Source organism: Enhydra lutris, unplaced genomic scaffold (genome assembly GCF_002288905.1).
Source record: "Enhydra lutris kenyoni isolate GAN:26980312 unplaced genomic scaffold, ASM228890v2 scaffoldscaffold22, whole genome shotgun sequence".
Classification (NCBI taxonomy): domain Eukaryota; kingdom Metazoa; phylum Chordata; class Mammalia; order Carnivora; family Mustelidae; genus Enhydra; species Enhydra lutris.
In genome coordinates this window covers 5647391-5666347 of record NW_019154106.1, presented here as the reverse complement: position 1 = coordinate 5666347, position 18957 = coordinate 5647391, and the positions used below count along the sequence as shown (strand labels likewise).

Here is an 18957-nt window from a genome sequence, read left to right as displayed (position 1 = left end):
GGAAAAATCAATGAGGATTTAAAGGTGGTTTATTGAGAATATTAATAAAATTGACAAACATTTAACCAGACTAATCAGGATAAAAGAAGATACAAATTTCTTTTTTTTTTCATATCTTTTAAAAAATTAACATATAATGTATTATTTGCCTCAGGGGTACAGGTCTGTGAATCATCAGGCTTACACATTTCACAGCACTCACCATAGCACATACCCTCCCCAATGTCCATAACCCAGCCACCCTATCCCTAACTCCCCATCCCCCAGCAACCCCCAGTTTATTTCGTAAGATTAAGAGTCTCTCATGGTTTGTCTCCCTCCCGATCCCATTTTGTTTCATTTTTTCCTTTCCTACCCCCCACAACCCCCTGCCCTGTCTCTCAAATTCCTCATATCAGAGAGATCATATGATAACTGTCTTTCTCTGATTGACTTATTTTGCTCAGCATAATACCATCTAGTTCCATCCACATCGTTGCAAATGGCAAGATTTCATTTCTTTTGATGGCTGCATAGTATTCCATTATATTTTTATACCACAGAAGACACAAATTTCTACTATTAGAAATTAGAGAAGTGACATCTCAGATATTAAAAGGATTATCAGGAGTTATTATGAGCAATGTTGAATGTTATCATGTTAAATTTTAAACATTGTATCAGTAAATTTGACAACTTAGATCAAATGGACAAATTCCTTGAAGGACAGAAATTACTAAAGTTCACTCAAGAAGAAACAGCTGTAGGGGCAACTAGGTGGCTCAGTCGGTTAGGCAAGTGCCTTCAGCTGAGGTCATGATCCCAGGGCCCTGGAGTGGAGCCCCTTATTGGGCTCCCTGCTCAGTAGAGATTTGGCTTCTCCCTCTCCCTCTGCCCCTCCTCCTCCCCCTCCCACTCTGTCCTTCTCCCTGCTCATGCACATGGTCTTTCTCAAATACATAAAATCTTAAAAAAAAAAAAAGCAATAGCTCTATATACCTGGTCTATTACACCTATGTCTATTAAAGAGATTGGATTTTTAGTTAAAAACCTTACCTTAATATTGAGAATATTTTAAAACTCTCAAAACTTAAGCATAAGAAAACAACTCAGTTTTTTAAATGGGCACAAGATTTGAACACACATTTCACAAAAGATACAAAAGAAAAAAGATGCTTAACATTAGTCATTAGGGAAAATGCAAGTCAGAAGCATAATTTCACACCTACTTGCTATAAAGAGACTGACTGTACCAGGTATTGGTAAGGATATGGAGGAACTGGAACTCTTGAACCCTGTTTGTAGGAAGAAAAAGTTGTACAATCACTCTGGAGAACAGTTTGGCAGCTTCTTAAAAAGTTAAGTATATACATATGATCCAGCCATTCTACACTTAAGTATTACCCAAGAGAAATGAAAACATGTATGTCCACACAAAAATTTATATACTAATGTTCATGGCACCTCTGTCATATAACCCCAAACTGGAAGCAACCCAGTGTCAGTAGATAAATGGAAATAAATGGTTCATTCAATGGAATACTACTCGGCAATGAAAGGAATGAACTGTTGGGATACACAGTAGCATGAGTGAATCTCTAAATAGCCATGCTAAATGAAAACCCTTGAAATACTGGATCAGGTGTAAGAGCAGCTGGGGAGGGGGGCATCCCTAAAATACAAGAGTACATACTATTTGATTGCATTTATATAAAATTCTTCAGTGTGCCTGGGTGGCTCATTCGTTAAGTGTCTGCCTTTGGCTCAGGTCATGATCCCAGCATCCTGGGATGGAGCCCCATATCAGGCTCCCTGCTCAGCGGGGAGACTGCTTCTACCTCTCCGGCTCCCCTGTGTTTGTGTTCCCTCTCTTGCTATCCCTCTCTGTCATAAGCAAATCTAAAAATAAATTTTTTTTCAGAATGCTAACTAATCTTTACCTACAGATTGGTGGTTGCTTAAAGATAGGAGGTATAAGAGTTTAAAGGAATGATTATGAAGGTCAGAGGATACTTTTGAGGATAATGGATGTATTCATTACCTTGACTGGGATGATCAAAAAGTATGTATATATGCCCAAATATGTATGTATGCCCAAACTTACCTAATTGTACATTTTATATAAATGCAGCTTATTATAAGTGTGTAAGTTATATTCCAATAAAGTTGCTATACAAAATTACAGATATTTTTGACAAAATAATAGGCCCCTTTGCACTTCTACTGCTTCTCTCCCTCTTCTACTTTAGTTTGCCTGATTTGGATGGGAGTGTTTAGGTGCCTAGGATCACACCCAAGGATCACAGCATCTCATCAACTGGCTTATCCTCCTCTGCTTTGTAGTTAGAAAGGCTAGAGGATGGGAGTGAAATCCCTATGAATGCTCCTTTCACCACAACTTTTCTGTACCTTCTAGAAAGCCTGTTCCTCGGAATGCATCTGCCATTCCCTTCAGCTAGTTCACTGCAAGTACTCTTGCTGGTTTCACTCCAACTTGGAAAGCTGATGCCCACAAAGTTGAACAAACTAATTTCCACAAACTTAATGGTTTAAAAACACCAAAATTTATTACCTCACGGTTCTGGAGTCCAGAAGTCTGAAATCAGGGGCACATGGGTGGCTAAGTTGGTTAGGCTTTGGAGTCTTTCATCTCACCTCAGGTCTTGATCTCAAGCCCAGCATGGAGCCTATTAAAAAAAAAAAAAAGAAGAAGAAGAAGAAGAAGTCTCAAATCAAGGTTTTAGGAAACCATGCTCCCTCTAAAGGCTCTAAGAATCCTTCCATTCCCCTACCAGCTTCTGTTGGCTCTCAGTGCTCCTTGCCTTGTATCTACAACACTCCAGTCTCTGCCTCCATCTTCAACACAGGGCCTTTTTCCTATGTCTCTCAAATTTCCCTCTGCTTCTCTTATAAAAAAAGACCTGTCATTGGATATTTGGCCTACTCGAAATGCATCATGATCTTGAGATCGTTAATTACTTTTAAAAACACCTTTTTTTCCAAATAAGGTCACATTTACAGGTTCTGGGGGTCAAGACTTGGGACATACGTTTTTGGGAGCCACTGTTCTATTCACTATAGCCATCCACTCCTTCAGATTTCTAGGGATAAGCATGTGCCATTATCATAGGACCAAAGATACATGGGTAGGATCTAGAAGTGTTTCGTCCTGTGAAGACCTTTTGCTTGGGCCTCTCTGATATCCCAGTGAGATCTCAGAAGGAAATTATCTGACCTCTTTTGCCCCATTCTGTTACCATAGTGTTGGTTCATAGCCTCAGGGCCATTCATAGCCCAATTAATTTGGCAGATGGCTAGTGAACTCTAGGTCTTACCCAGTAGTTCTAGGTCTTGGAAGGAAGGAATATTCATTGAATTCTTAATCTGTGTCAAGATTTCCACTTTAATATAAAAAAAGATCCTACAAAATAGGTTGTAGTTTTCCCATTTTATAGATGAAGAAACTGGTTAGAGAACTTTCCTAATTTGCTCGGGATGACATAGCAAATGTCAAGGCTAGGCTTTGCACGGAGGTCTCCTAGTTTCAAAGCCTAGTAACGTTGTTACCATATAGGACTGGTACTGGAATGTTCCACACCATATAGCCCAGGGAAGATGAGTGATCAGAGGTACTCGTGAGCAGATCCTCTGCTTCTGCACTCAAGATCATTACTGTTTTCCTTCCGGTGATGTCCTTTTAGTGATAAATAACTTGTTAGTGGCACAAGAGTGGCACCCAGTGGCTTCAGCTAAAAACTACAAGATCAATGATGATAGGTCAAATTCTTTTACCTCTGGACCAATCCCTCAGTTCCCACTTTTAAACAGATAAAGTAGAAAAGCTGAACTCTTCAGTAATATAGAATAAGACAATCTATTATATAGTTTATGGAGAAATAGAAGAAATGAGAGAATATGTGTTTAGAGTTTTATAGAATATATTTAAGAGAAGCCCATGCCAGAGTGGAGATTTATAAGTTGGGTGTTGGAACATACGACAGTGGGCCATGAAGGAACAAGGTAGTTCTCCAGGGCTAGTGTCACAGATGTGTGTAGCAGCTGAGAACATAAGTCCCTAATAAATAAGAACAGTAACAGGGAAGTAGTTGTTAGGAAAGTTATTGTCTTCCAGGAGGGGGGTGGGGTAAGACCAGAATCAAATGTCTCGGTGTTAAATCCAAGGAGATATATCCCAGAGATTAGGCTCTCTCATTTGGGGGGAACTGACGATGGATGAAGAGTGTGCAAGGTTCCACTAAGGCTGAGGGCTATATATTGAGTGTGGGTATTTCCTTGGTGATACTAGTTTTAGGATAAGAGAAAGGTTTTGTCTATTACATGAGATTTTCCAGACAACAATGAAATAAAAGAATAAGCTTTCTCTCAAAGAATTTTTTAAAAAGTGGAGATTGTTTTAGTGCTGTTTCTTTTTTCACATCATCAGAGCCATCTTTACCCTTCTGTGTTCCTTGGAAAGTACTTAGAAGTTTTAGTAAATAATACATGATAAGAGTATTTTTTTTATTGAGTTACAATTCACATACCATAAAATATACCATTTTAAAAAATATATTCACTGTGTTGTGCAACAGTCACCACTAAATTCTACAATATCTCCATCATGCCAAAAAGAAACCCTGTACCTATTTGTAGTCAGTCCCAATTCCCCCTCCTCCCAACCTCTGGCAACCACTAGTCTACTGTCTCCATTGATGTGCCCATACTGGATATTTCATGTAAATGGATCACATAATAAGTAGTCTTTTGTGTCTGGCTTCTTTCACTAAGCATAATGTTTTTAAGATTCATCCATATTTTAACATGTGACAGTGTTTCCTTTTTATGGTTGAATAATATCCTTTTGTATGGATATACCACATTTTTTCTATCCATTCATCAGTTGATGAGTATTTGTGTTATTTGCACTTTTGGTGATTATGTATAACCCTGGGAACATTTACAGGTGGACATATGTTGGCAATACTCTTGGTTATATATCTCGTAGTAGAATTGCTGGGTTGTAGATAACCCTATGTTTAACTTTTTTTCTTTTTTAAAGATTTTACTTTTAAGTAATCTCTGCACCCAATGTGGGGCTCAAACTCACAACCCTGAGATTAAGAGTCACATGCTTTTCCGACTGAACCAGCCAGGCGCCCCACTTTGTTTAACTTCTTGATGAACTTTCAAACTATTTTCCAAACTGGCCATTTTACTTTTCCACCAGCAGTGTGTAATGGTCCAGTTTTTCCACATCCTCCTGGTGTTGCCTGTTACTACTATTGTTGTTGTTATTACTACTACCATCCTGCTGGGTGTAAAGTATCTCATAGTGGTTTTGATTTGCATTTCTCTAATGAATAATGATGTTGAGCATCTTTTCATGGGTTTGTTGGCCGTTTGTATCTCTTCTTTGGAGAAGGGTCTCCAAATCTATCAAACTCATTTTTTAAAAAGATTTTATTTATTTATTTATTTGTCAGGGAGATAGAGCACAGGCAGGCAGGGTGGCAGGAGGGAGAAGCAAGCTCCCCACGGAGCAAGGAGCCCGATTTGGGACTCGATCCCAGGACTCTGGGATCATGACCTGAGCTGAAGGCAGCCACTCAACCGACTGAGCCACCCAGGCATCCCCATCAAACTCATTTTTTAAAAAAATATTTTATTTACTTATTTGACAAGGAGAGAGAGAAAGCACACAAGTAGACGGAGTGGCAGGCAGAGGGAGAGGCTCTCCGTTGAGCACAGAGCCTCATGCAAGGTGGGGTTTGCTCCCAGGACCCTGGGATCATGAACTGAGCCTAAGGCATATGCTTAACCAACTGAGCCACCCAAGTGCCCCAAACCCATTTTTAAAATATTTTATTTATTTATTTGACACAGATATCACAAGTAGGCAGAGAGGCAGGCAGAGAGAGAAAGGGGGAAGCAGGCTCCCCCGTGAGCAGAGAGCCCGATGTGGGGCTCGATCCCAGGAACCTGGGATCATGACCTGAGCTGAAGGCAGAGGCTTAACCCACTGAGCCACCCAGGCGCCCCCCAAACCCATTTTTAATTGGGCTGTTATTTTATTGTTGAATTATAAGTGTTCTTTATTCTGGATACAACACCCTTATCAGATGTGAATTGTGAATATTTTCTCCCATTCTTGTGAGTTTTCACTTTATAGCACCCTTTGAAGCACAAAGTTTTTAATTTTGATGAACAGGAAGTCTGTTTTTATGTACTTGTATTCTTGAAAGACAAGAAGCTAGGAGAATTGGGCTGATCTTAGTAAGAACTTTTCTCTGTCCAAATCGAACCAAGTGTGGCAAGGCTCTGAAAGGCTATAGAGGACCACAGAATGTGCCCCGTGGCTTTCCAGGTTTGACCCCAGTCAGTTGCATGTTGAGCACTTACCTGTGCAAGGTACACTGTGCTGGCTGTAAAGGGACACGGGCACAATGAGCCTTACCTTTCAAGGAATTTAAAGCGTGGAAATGGGGCACTTGGGTGGCTCAGTCAGTTAAGCGTTCGACTCTTGATTCTGGCTCAGGTCATGATCTCAGGGTCGTGAGACTGAACCCTGTTTCGGGCTCGCTCTCTCCCTCTACACCTCCCCCACTTGTGTGCACTCTCTACATACCTAAATAAATAAAATATTTTTAAAAAATAATGTGGACAACACACACACAAAAATGATAAAACAAGGGCAGGCAGTGCATCTTCAGAGCCCAAGGAGTGGGACAGACGGTGAGCGAGTGTCCAGAATTCAGAGGAGGAAGGAAATGCCCGGGGTGCCTGGAATGAGCTGCAAAGGCTCAGACTCTAGAAGGAAGCCTTGACTGGAGCTGGGTAGGGAGACTCACAGGAGCCAGGAAGAAGGAAGCGGGAGTTCCAGGTGAGGGAAGACAGCCCTGTGGGGTCAAGAAAGCCACCAGGCAGGCTTACCTCATTGGGGCTTTTTCAAGTTCCTACAAAACTCACTTAGTACTTCCGATTTTTAAAGCAGCTGCTCCCAGAGGAAAATGCGGAGGAGAACACAGAGGACGAACATGAGAACAGCCTGGAACTCCTTGCAGGTACGGTGTCAGCTTTTCAGGTGAGCCCAGGACCAAAGCTCAGGAGTAAAAAGTGTTCACTTGAAGCTTTCAAACTGCATCTTCCACCACAGCAAACCCCTGGGATTTGGTGGACTCCCACCGCCACTAGCGGTGTTCTGGGGCAGCAGGGGGCATTCCCTCCCCGAAGCTGGAATGACAGAACTAGAAACTCCTCGTGAAGTTTGTGCAGTTAAAGATAGTCGCACATGGAGGGCCGGGGCCCTGAATGCAGTTCATTCCTTGTGTCTCTTCTCCATCATTAGTGCTGATAAGCTCTCCCTGGTTTGAGTTACTGCTCTGTTTGGGGCTCTGGAGATTCCACTCCTGGGCGTGGAATACCACCTCAGCCCTGATGTATCCTATGGGGGTAGTTTTGTGTGATATGATTGTACTGGTCTTCTCCCTCTCCCTCCAACACTCACACAGCCTTCAGATCCAGCAGTGACAGAGGGATGTGTGTATGGCCGGAAATCACCATAGCCACTGGCATCTGGGCCTGACAGAGCAGGTGGCAGGCACTAGTCTGAGGTTTTAATTTTTTTTAAAGATTTTATTTATTTGACAGAGATCACAAGTAGGCAGAGAGGCAGGCTGGGGGGGCGGGGGAAGCAGGCCCCCCGCAGAGCAGAGAGCCCGATACAGGGCTCGATCCCACGACCCTGAGATCATGACCTGAGCCGAAGGCAGAGGCTTTAACCCACTGAGCCACCCAGGCACCCCCTGAGGTTTTAATTTTTTAAAAAAGATTTATTTTGGTGGGGAGAAGGGGCAGCAGGCACAGGGGGAGGGGAAGAGGAACAGAGGAAGAGAGAGAATCTCAAGCAGACTCCACGCTGAGTGCAGAGCCCGATGCAGCTCGATCTCACAACCCTGAGATCATGACCTGAGCCGAAAGCAAGAGTCAGATGCTCTACTGGCTGAGACACCCGGGCACTGCGACTCTGAGCTTTTAAAATGCATAAATGCTCTTCACTCTCAAAACAATCCTATGAGATAGTGTTACTATTCTCATTTTACAGGTATGTCAGTAAAATTACTGAAGGTCACACAGGTAGTAAATGGGAGAGCCAGAATTCAAACCCAGGTAGCCTGGGTCTAGTCTGTCTCCGAGAGCCAAGACCAGCAGGGATGCACCGTCATAACAGCACCTCGGCTTGAGGGAATTTGCGGACTGACTTTAGTACCTATACTTTGTTGGTAAAATTCCTCTTTCCAGGGTCACAACTACAACATGCTGCGTGTTGTCCAGACTTAGGCCTAAGAGGTGCTCCTGAGTCTGTCAGTTGAACCTTGTTTTAAATGTGGTGGGAGCTGTTGCTACTGAAAAGAACGCTGCAGTGAAGGCTTGTGTAAAGCAAAGTATCTATTTATATAAATTTAGATTTGGAGACTTAAAAGAATGGATACAATTCAGTATTTATGCAGTGAAGAGTAGTAAAAAAGGAACTGTTTTTTAGAAGGAAAAATTAACATTTTATCCAGCACTTTCTGTGGATCCAGGGGGATACTAGACTTTCCCACAGTGGCCACTCGGAATCTGGTCTCCTCCGGCACGGGCAGCATCGGTCCCATTTCACAAGAGACAGTCCAGACTCAGAGGTTGCTCTGTGGGTGGATAATCTGAATGTCAGGCTATGCTTTCTCCACTGTGCAATATAAGCCTTAAAATCTAGGTATTTATAAATCTGGTGGAGCCTGGAAGACTGGGTGAGCTGCTCTGCCTTACACAGCTGCAGCTCTAGTCACCATCAATCCTATGTCCCACACGGGCAGTTCTGCTAAAGATGATCACTGAAAGTTGGTTAACGCCACCATATATCCCCGATCTATTCACTGGGTAGCCTTCAGCTAGCAGTCCTTTGTGTTGTCTTCCTGGCCTTCGTGTCGCTGGCTATTCCATTCTTTAAAATACCTACCCAGCCTCTGCCTCCTGACTTAGCCTCCTACTTCACACTTAGTGCCCAAACTGTATCAGAATGGGGACCCATCTCTGCCAGGCTCAGGGGTGGCATCAGCCCTACTGCTTTCTCAGGACCTTCTTGCATCAGCTACCACTTCTGCACCTTTAGTCTTTCCACTGTTCTCTCCCCTCAGCAGGGCAATCTCTCACTACCTAAAAAGGAAATTTCCCGTGATCTTGAACTTCTTTCTCTCCATCGCATCAGAGGCAGGGTTCTCAAAAAAGCAAGCTGTACCCTCTCCCTTTCTTCCTCCCATTCTCTAATTCTAACCCAGGGCACTTGCTTTCTGTGTGGCCTCTACACTGCAAGGTCTTGTTTGGGAAGACTTCATAAGTACCAAATTGTACATTTATCTTTACCGTGCCTGAACTATTTACAGAATTCCGTGCTATGAGACTGTGACTCACCTCATTCTCCCCTCTGATCTTTCTCTTCAACCAGCCTCCTTTGGCCACTCCCTTAAAAGTGCTTGTATAGCCCTCCTTCCCTAGCTGCTTTCTTCCATCTCAGGCATCAAACCTTGCTTCTGGGCTCAGGACTTGCCAGCTGGCATGACAAGCTCAGGCCTTTCTTGAGTGCCAGATGGAAGATTTATCTGCTAACTAGACAGCTCCATGTGGCGATCCCATGGTCCTACCTCTGTCAGGATCTTCTGTGTTTTTAAGATTTTATTTATTTATTTGAGAGACAGTAAGAGAGAGCACAAGCAGCGGGTAGGGGCAGAGGGAGAAGCAGACTCCCCACCAAGCAGGAAGCCCAATGTGGACTAGATCCCAGGACCCTGGGATCACGACGTGAGCCAAAGGCAGACACTCAACCCACTGAGCCACCAGGCGCCCCTCTCTGTCAAGATTAATAGCACCACAACCCATCCAATTTTTCACATCTGAAATGAGGTTCATTCACTATGCCGCTCATTCTCATGTATCACACCTAGTCTCACAACAAAGCCTGTTGATTTGATTTGGCCTCATAAATATACTTCTTAACCTGGTGGTGCCTCCATCCATTCCTACTCTCTTCACTCTCTGGGGCTCTTGAGGTCTTCATGTGATTGTTTTTTTGTTGGTGGTGGTGTTTTTTTGTTTTTTTGTTTTTTTTTTTTTTTTGAGAGAGAGAAAGCGAGAGAGCGTGTGCCTGCATGCACAGGGGTAGGGGAGAGGGAGAGTCTTAAGCAGACTCCATGCTGAGCACAGAACCCCACGTGAGGCTCGATCTCATGACCCTGAGATCACAACCCGAGCTGAAACCGAGAGTGGGATGCTTAACCTGTTGCACCACCAAGGTGTCCCAAGGTCTTCCTATTTCTAATTTGACTTTAAGCCACACTTTTGACAAAAAAAATCTAAAATACAAAATTAACAATACATCTCCAGTGCTTATTACAGTTCTTCACTGCCTACTTTCTACAGGTAAAAATCCATTTTTTAGTCTTCTCTGATTTCTACTAACCCTTTCAGATCCATCTCCTAGGGACCCCCCCCACTTCGCATTTTATGTGGGATACTAATTAATGTCTTGGGTATTTGCATCTTTTCACCTGGAATTCCTTTCCTTTCCCTTGTTGAGGAAATACTGGTTCCCCATATTTCTCTTCGTCCTTTAAAACCCAGCTCAGACAGCTCAGGGAAACCTTTCTTCACCTTTAGGGATGGTTAGCAACTTCTTTTTCTGTTCTATCCATGGGCTTTGGACACACTTCTGCATTCCTCCTAGCATTTGTGAGCGTAACCCAGCATCAGCTCATTGAGCTACATTCCCAGGACCTGCTCAGAAGGAACTATGGGTAAAAACTCACTTTAAATTTGCACAAGTCCATCAGTTAATATAGGGAGAATGCCAATGGGCACTGCTCAACGTACTGTGAGCTACGAAGGGAGAGGTGAGGCTGGCTTTCAGGCAGGGGATCACAGCTTAGCAGGGAGGGAGGAGCTGGACAGTGCAAACTCCACCAGAAATCTGTGTGCAGTGAATGAGTGCGCGTGAGTCCCAAGCGAGGACTGAAACAATTCTGCTGCCTCAGCCCAAACCTGACTGAAAAGAATTTGAGGTGGGAGGGCTAGGAGAGATGGGACCAGTTCCTTCCTTTCTGCTGCCCCAAGGATCTTTCTAGCACAGGGCCGTGGGCACAAGTAAGTGGGCTTGTTTTCGCCTAGGGACCAGCGGGCAAGTGGAAAACAAGAGGCTCCGGCAGGGCATGGAGGAGACACGGGCCTTCCACTCTGCCAGGGGTCCGAGCCAGTCAGAGGCCTCCGTGACGCCTTGCGGGAGCAGGGCGAGCCCCGGGGGTGACCTGGAGGTAACCCGCGAGGGTCGCGCAGGGGAAGGCTCAGCGGGAGGCGGAGACGGCCGCGGTCGGTGGGTCCTCACCCTGGGCTCCCTTTCCTCCCGCAGGACTCGCTTTGGCAGCGGGAGGTCTCCAATCTGTCTGAGTGGCTGAATCCCGGCCCTAAGCCCTAAGCTGGGTGCCTCCACACCCACCCCCTGCGCTTCCACGCCCACCCTCCAGCAGTTACCGCCGCGTGTTGTCTGTTGTTCAATAAACCTGCTCTGCGCGCGCCGCCTCGGCTTCTGTGTTGGGGGCGGGGTCAGGGGCGGGGCACCCGCGCCGCCGGATGACGTCACCCCGCACTTCCGGCAGGCGCGGGTCGAGCGCCGGCGGGATCGCGTCACTGGTGCGCGCCGCGGGTCCGGGCGCGATGGCGGCGCTGGGCGGGGATGGGCTGCGCCTGCTGTCAGTGTCACGGCCGGAGCGGCAGCCCGAGTCGGCGGCTCTGGGCGGTCCCGGCCCTGGGCTTTGCTGCTGGGTGTCCGTGTTCTCCTGTCTCAGTCTTGCCTGCTCCTACGTGGGCAGCCTCTACGTCTGGAAGAGCGAGCTACCCAGGTGCGGGGGCTGCGCGCGCGGGCGGAACCCGCGCCTCCGCGAGGCGGGGCTGCGGGCGGAGCTTGGGAGAACCGGGGGCGGGGCCGCGCGGTCCAGAGTAGGCTGGGGGCCCCCAGAACTTACTGCTCCCTTCGTAGGGACCACCCTGCCGTCATCAAGCGGCGCTTCACTAGCGTCTTGGTGGTGTCCAGTCTCTCGCCCCTCTGCGTGCTACTCTGGAGAGAACTCACAGGCATCCAGGTGCGAAGGAGGTGGGGCAGAGGGCAACGGGGGGAGGATCTCTGGGGTCTCTAGGGGAGAGAGAGCTAGACTGATGCCTCCTTTCCTGTGGCTCAGCCAGGCACATCCCTGCTCACCCTGATGGGCTTCAGGTTGGAGGGTATTTTCCCAGCAGCGCTGCTGCCCCTTCTGCTGACCATGGTGAGTGCTCTTGTTTTTTCTCTTGGTATTAACGTGATTTTTTTTTCCATGCTCCTCCCCTTTTTTTTATCTTCATTGTGTCCATTTTTGGACTGAAGAGTAACAGAAATTGTGAGATGGCCCTTGGTCCTCGGTTATGGATGGGTAGGAAATCCTGAGACCAGGAGCCTTGAAGTTTCATGAGACCTTTTCTGAGCAAGGGCAGTGGATTATGGCTTAAGCCTTTCCTTTGATCGCCCGTTTTTCTGTCTCCAGATCCTTTTCCTGGGCCCACTGATGCAGCTCTCTATGGATTGCCCATGTGATCTGACAGATGGCTTGAAGGTTGTCTTAGGTGAGTCCTTAGGGCTGAAGGAAAAAGTAGGCACAGGCAGCCCAGCTCAGTGGAAGAAGGGAGTAAGTGGGCTCCTGGTGGGACTTGGACATGAGATGGAGATGTTCTCTCTATATCCTGTCTTAACATGTAGCAGATGGCCTGTAAGAGTTGGTTCCTGACATTCACGGAGATCCCTAGGAAGCTGTAGCAGTACTTTGTGTGGACTAAAGACTGTTCTGACTCTAACATTTGATTACTTCAAATCAGAACTGGTCTTGAGCTCTGATTTTGATGTTTCCAGAATTTACTACCAAGATATCCTGCCTCAGTTACTGATACCTTTCCTTTCGGTCCTCTTAAAACATTGTTTTATACTTGGTGTGGTAACAAAACTTGACTCTTCTCTGTTCTCAGGAGTATTGATGCCTAAACTGAGTTTGGCTGGGGAGAGGTTGTGGGAGAGGGGCCCTGGGGGCCTCTAGGATCTCTGCTCAGTAGCTAATCACTAATTCTTCGTCCTGGATCCCCTCTCTAGCCCCTCGCTCCTGGGCCCGCTGCCTCACAGACATGCGTTGGCTGCGGAACCAAGTGATTGCACCCCTGACAGAAGAACTGGTATTCCGGGCCTGCATGCTGCCCATGTTAGCACCATGCACGGGCCTGGGCCCTGCCGTGTTCACCTGCCCACTCTTCTTTGGAGTTGGTGAGTTTGTCTAACTGAGTCCTATTGAGATGTTCCCAGCATGAGCGCCAGAAATGGGGTTTGGAGCAAGGGTACAGCCTGTTAAGGCAGTTGTAGAGGAATGAGACATAGTTCTTGCCTTCCTCCCAGCCCATTTTCACCACATTTTTGAGCAGCTTCGTTTCCGACAGAGCAGCGTGGGGAGCATCTTTTTGTCTGCAGGTGAGTCCTAGAAACCTTGCCTGGGGCGATCCTGGGTTGGGTGTGTAAGGGTGTCCCTGAAAGCCATTCTGGAGGAAGACTTGGGAACAGAGGGATGTAGTATTGGAAGGGCCCCTGGCCATGGGAGTTGGGGTGTAGAGGACAGCCATAGGTCCTGGGGCAGGCAGCCACTGCCCTCAGGGGGAAGGGGGTGTCTCTGGCTGATGGGTGTGCAGTGCTGGGGCAGAAGAGCATGCAGGTGTGGTCACTCGAGGCCTCCCCGTCTCCAGCGTTCCAGTTCTCCTACACAGCTGTCTTCGGTGCCTACACTGCTTTCCTCTTCATCCGCACAGGTTGGTCCTCAGTCTCTCACGGGTCCCCCCCCGGGGGCTCGGGCCCACAGGAGTGGGTGGGAGAATGGGAATGCTGTGTTTGTGGTAGGAGTGACAAGTGTCTTCCACTGTTGTCTTTGAGACAGGCAGAACCAGGGCTTTCAGTCTGGTGAGGTCTGAGAGGTGGAAGGGAGCAGAGGCCCTGTGGTGTGTGGGCGGTCATTCATCTCCTATTTCAGGAATGTGGGTGATTAGCCCTGAAAGGGCCCTGAGAGGGGGTGGGGATGCTCCAAGAGCTGCTCTGTCTCCCCTCCCCAGGACACCTGATTGGGCCGGTTCTTTGCCACTCCTTCTGCAATTACATGGGCTTCCCCGCCGTGTGCGCTGCCCTGGAGCATCCGCAGAGGCGGCCCCTGCTGGCATGCTATGCTCTGGGTGTGGGACTCTTCCTACTTCTGCTCCAGCCCCTCACGGACCCCAAGCTGTACGGCAGCCTTCCCCTTTGTGTGCTTTTGGAGCGGGCAGGGGACTCAGAGGCTCCCCTGTGCTCCTGACCCAGGCTCCTATGAACTCTCACAGGCTCCCCAGCCCCTCCCCACCAAGGGGTACTGCAGGGGAGGAGCTGGCTGGGGTCCCCGAGATCTCAGGAATTTTTGTAGGGGATTGAAGCCAGAGCTAGTTGAATCCCAGGGACCAAGAGAAAGGAGCAGATATCCAAAGGGTGCAGCCCCTCCAAAGGAGGTTGAGCAGCAGCTGGGAGTGAGGGGACAAGGGGCAGGTCCCAGGAGCCGTGCACTCCCTCACTTTGGACTGCTGCTTTTCTGAGCTCCTCTGCCCCCCTCTGCCTCTGAAAAGCTGCTCGGGGGTGGAATTTACAAAATCCCTCCCCCCAACTTCCCAGGGTTTTCTCATTGTCTTTTTGCATCAGGACTTTGTATTGAGATATTAAAGAGATTTAACTTGGGTAACATGGCCTTGGATCTTTGGGAATCAATCTGTTTGGGTTTTTGTGTCCTCACCACCTTTCTTGGCTACTTTAAACCCCAAGCTCTGGGCAGTTCAGCCGGATAGGCCCAGTTCCTGAAGTAAAGGGCAGGATGGGGTCCTCTGGCTGCCTTGGCTCTGCAGCTTCTTCCCTTCTCAGCCATGCCCCATGTCCTGGCACAGGTGGACCTGGGACTAGAGGTGCCAGGTGTGAATTCAGCTCGACCTAGGGCCTCATGGCTCCCAGGATCAGGGAATGGAACCTAGGGCACTGATCCATGGTGGAACCTCCAACCTGTGACGTGAGAGGATAGAGGGCTGACTGGGCCCTCCACTGGGACCTCCCCAAAGTCTGCCAGCCTCGCATTACATAAGGAAGAACAAACACATTCAGAATGGGAAAGGAACCAGCTCAGTGTCACCTGGGAGTAGAGGCTTTTCTGGCTTGGACCTCTGCCACTGTGCTGCTAGTCTGGTCCCTAGAGGAACTCAGAACAGAGACTGCAGCCCTGAGAGCATCAAGGACCCTGCTGAGCAACACTGGAACTCAAGGTTCATTCTTCGAGCTTTCTAGTGTTCTACCTGCCATTCTGCTTGTGTTTCAAATGGTCTTCATTCCCCGCCTCTGGAACTTTAATTTTTAAGGAATATTATACCTTGAGGTCTCACTCTAGACTGAAGGTGGTTGCCCGTCCCGTCCCCTGAGCCTGGTGGTTGAAAGGAAATGGCTGTGCAGTCACTCCCCAGGGTACTATTGGTTTAGCTGTGGCTACATGACAGTCACCTGAATCTAAAAGGTCACCATGATGGTCGCACCTGCCTTGCCGTGGGGGCCTTGCTGTCTTCTGGCCTGTGTAGCAGCTGTTGGGGAGGCAGAGGAGGTGAGCACGGCCCTACTTTAGAGGGTACCTTTGGAATCTTGGGGTCCAAAAAGGAAACCCAAAACTGTCCCCAAAATTAGGTTGTGGTACCCCAAAAGCACGGGGCTGTGCTCTACCCCTTCCTCATGTTCCTACTCAGGAACTGCCCAGTGCCCCCCATGTCCCCTCCCCTGTGGGCACTCAGGATGGGCAGCCGTGCGGTCAGGGGCTGCTGTCCCCCTGCGGGTGACGGGTTCTCCCGAGGGCTTGGTTATGGGAATGGGCAGAATTAGATCCTGAGACTCAACCCACTACTCCTAACCTCCCACTAACATCCTCTTGCCCACCTCTAGAATTTGGTGCCTGTTTGGATCTAGTCCTCAACTAATGGGGTGGGAGGCTGGCTCTGAGTTTAGGAAGTAAAGCACTCTGGTGGGGAGGCAAGGCCACTGACAGATTGGGTCTGAACCCTCAGCCTCTTACTAGCTCTGCGGTCTTAGAGGAGTTATTTAACCTTCGTAGGACTCCATTTCTCTTTCCATAAAACATGACTGACTCACTGTGTTAATGGGTGTTCAGTGCTTAGAACAGCATCCCTTCCCACAAGTTCTTAGTACAGCTACTCCTGTTTGGGGTTATACTGTAGGCACTCTAGGGTGGCTCAAACCAAGGCTGCTGTTCTCTCTGCCCTCCAAGGAGGAAGACACAACTGACCTGCCCCTGCCACGGGGAGTCCCAGCAGGCAGCTCTGTCCCTCTGCTGAGTGGCGCTGCACAGGACCCGGTATGGAGGGCAGGGGAAGCCAGTTTTATTGCGCAAAGTTCTCAGGACCTGGAGCCTAGGTCTCCTCCCAGGAGACAGGACCCCTCAACCTGCTCCCCCGGGTCTTCGGCCCACCTACACCACCACCTGTGATCTCCAACAAGGAGAGGACCCTTATTTGGCAAGAGATGACTATGTGAGCAGCTGCCCAGCAGGGAAAGGACAGAAGGCTGGAGGAAGGGAATGTGCCACAGCAGGCAGTGTGTCTCCTGCCACAAGCAGCTGAGGACAGGCGCCCCAGGGCTAGGCCTTTCTGCCCCCGGGCACTGGCTGGCCTGGGCCTGCCCTGGCAGCACAGTGTCTATGGAAGGCTTGAGGTGGGGATGGCCAGCCTGCCAACCTGGGGCAGATCACTCAATCTCCAGGATGAGGTCATCGCCCTCCAGTGTCTCATCTGTGGTTACGTGGACCTTGCGGACGGTGCCCTCCATGGGTGAAGTCACCACGGTCTCCATCTTCATGGCACTGAGCACACAGAGGGGCTGGCCCTTGGCCACCTTGGCCCCAGCCGCCACCTTGATGTCTATTACCTTCCCGGGCATAGGTGCCCCGATCTGGCCCTTCACGTCCTTCAGGGCCTTGGGACGGAAGTGCATCTCCTGCGGACAGGGCAGAGGGGAGGAGACGTGAGGCACCGGCCCTACCCGTCCCCACCCCCTGCCTGGCCCCGGGGGGACTAGACCTTCATGGCCTGAGTGTCCTTGACCAGAATGGACCGCAGCTGTCCGTTGAGCTCAAAGAAGACCTGCCTCCGGCCGGCCCGGCCCAGCTCACTCACGGCGAGGGCTTTGATGTGCAGCGTCTTGCCCCGCTCCAGCTCCACCTGCAGGGGGGGCGCGAGCCTCAGAGCTGGGGCTGGGGGCGGCGGAACACGCAAGCCCGGCAGAGCAGCCGCCCGAGCCAGCCCCAGGCCAGTCCCCCAACCCTGGGCCTCGGCTCCTCACTCGTAAAGGCCTAGCCTCCTGGTCTCTCAAGGGTGCTTGGGGGACCTACAACTTGTGAGGCGGGGTGACGGCCAAGCCCCAGCCTGGAGCTCTAGCTGTGCTGGTGTCCTTAGGGATTCGGGGGCAGGGGTGCGGGGGGCCAGTGTAGACAGGTGCCAGAGCCACTGACCTCAAACTCCTCTGCGATTCTGGGTCCCTGCAGGAAGAGGCGGGTGTTGAGGCTGTCCAGGGGGCCAAAAGTAGCCGTGAAGTCCTTGAAGTGGGCAAAGACATCTGGATATATGGCCGCTGAGAGCACATCCTCTGGGGTCACCTCCTCCCCATGCCGCTCTATCAGCTCCTTCTCCAGCATCTGCAGATCCAGGGGTGGGAGGGAGGCTCCAGGCCGCCCCTCCACCCTTGGCAGGTCCTTTAGCACCTGGGGAGCAAAGCAGGGGGTCAGGTCTGATGCTCACACTCAGCCTCCCCCTCCCAGACTGTGCTGGGCCTTCCTACCTTAGAGCGAAAGGGCTCAGGGAACCCCCCGTGGGGAATGCCAATGTAGCCCTGCAGGAACTCTACCACGGAGCGGGGGAAGGACAGTTCTTCTGCCTGGGCTTCAGCCTCCGCCCGGCTCAGCCCATTCTGCACCATGAACTGGGCCAGGTCCCCCACGATCTTGGAGGACGGTGTCACCTGAGAAGAAAATCCCCTGGGTTAGGACACCTTGTGCCTTATGGATGCCCAGAGGCAGGGATAAGAACACTGGGGAGGGCTCACCTTGATGAGGTCGCCCAGCATCTGGTTGGCCTCTACATAGGCTTTCTTGATCTCCTTGAACTTGGAGCCAAGCCCCATGCTGTGGGCCTGGAAGTGCAGGTTGGTGTACTGGCCCCCTGGGATCTCGTTCTCGTACACGTCCGAGTTGCCAGACTTCATGGTGGCCGTGCAGTCAAAGGCCGCGTACAGTCCCCGGGCCCCCTCCCAGTACTCACTGTAGTCAAACACACGCTCCAGAGGCACCCCTGCAGGGAGGCCAGGAAAACGGGCTAAGCTCCCAGGTTCCCCCAGCACTCCAGGGCCAGCTCAGGTCCCATCTCAGATGTGGGTCATGGAAGGCAAGGTCAGGAACTAACATCTGGATTCTAGCATAGGCCAGACTCCACCAGGACTCCTGAGGGCCACAGCTGGGAGGGGAGGGTCGTGCACCCTCGCTGTTCCTACCTGTGTCCAGGGGAGTCCCTCGGGTGCAGGCCACCAGGGCCCCCATGCTGGGCTGTGACGTCATCCCAGACATGGAATCAGCTGCCACATCCACCACATCGGCCCCAGCCTGGGCACAGGCCAGCATCGCTGCCACACCTGCCCCTGACGTGTCGTGGGTGTGGATGTGCAGCGGGAGGTCGGGGAATCGGTCCCTGAGCGAGCTGACCAGCATGGTGCAGGCCGCCGGCTTCAGCAGCCCTGCCATGTCCTGGGGCAAGAAGGAAAGAAAAGGCGGTAAGGAGGGG

The 18957-nt window shown here is 49.7% G+C and overlaps 3 protein-coding genes across 9 annotated transcripts in view; 2 read left to right on the top strand and 1 right to left on the bottom strand.

Moving 5' to 3' along the window:
* LOC111149654 (chromosome unknown C11orf80 homolog) overlaps positions 1-11482 on the top strand; it is a 135289-nt gene extending 123807 nt beyond the window's left edge. Inside the window, exons 14-16 of the mRNA XM_022506853.1 lie at positions 6968-7040; positions 11179-11321; positions 11417-11482. Coding sequence (XP_022362561.1) covers positions 6968-7040; positions 11179-11321; positions 11417-11482 — 282 coding nt within the window. The remainder of the gene's footprint in view (positions 1-6967; positions 7041-11178; positions 11322-11416) is intronic.
* A 233-nt stretch (positions 11483-11715) lies between these two features.
* LOC111150284 (Ras converting CAAX endopeptidase 1) lies at positions 11716-14825 on the top strand. Of its 4 annotated transcripts, none has more exons than XM_022507728.1 (8): positions 11716-11906; positions 12044-12146; positions 12243-12326; positions 12582-12660; positions 13178-13345; positions 13475-13546; positions 13816-13878; positions 14176-14825. In XM_022507728.1, the coding sequence occupies exons 1-8, from the start codon at positions 11722-11724 to the stop codon at positions 14409-14411; spliced, it is 990 nt and encodes a 329-aa protein (XP_022363436.1). In that variant the 5' UTR covers positions 11716-11721; the 3' UTR covers positions 14412-14825. The 4 variants fall into 4 exon arrangements, with proteins under 4 accessions (XP_022363436.1, XP_022363437.1, XP_022363438.1 ...); XM_022507729.1 differs by having other exon boundaries at positions 12044-12157; positions 12247-12326; XM_022507731.1 differs by having other exon boundaries at positions 11745-11906; positions 12247-12326.
* A 1585-nt stretch (positions 14826-16410) lies between these two features.
* The window catches only part of LOC111150281 (pyruvate carboxylase), a 95526-nt gene continuing 92979 nt past the window's right edge, over positions 16411-18957 (bottom strand). For 3 of the 4 annotated variants that reach the window (XM_022507723.1, XM_022507724.1, XM_022507725.1), the window contains 6 exons: positions 18671-18920; positions 18227-18471; positions 17963-18142; positions 17637-17885; positions 17206-17346; positions 16411-17122 (listed from right to left, as the gene is read on the bottom strand). In XM_022507723.1, the coding sequence (XP_022363431.1) occupies positions 16874-17122; positions 17206-17346; positions 17637-17885; positions 17963-18142; positions 18227-18471; positions 18671-18920 (1314 nt within the window). In that variant the 3' untranslated portion in view covers positions 16411-16873. The remainder of the gene's footprint in view (positions 17123-17205; positions 17347-17636; positions 17886-17962; positions 18143-18226; positions 18472-18670; positions 18921-18957) is intronic. The other variant, XM_022507722.1, reaches the window with a different exon arrangement.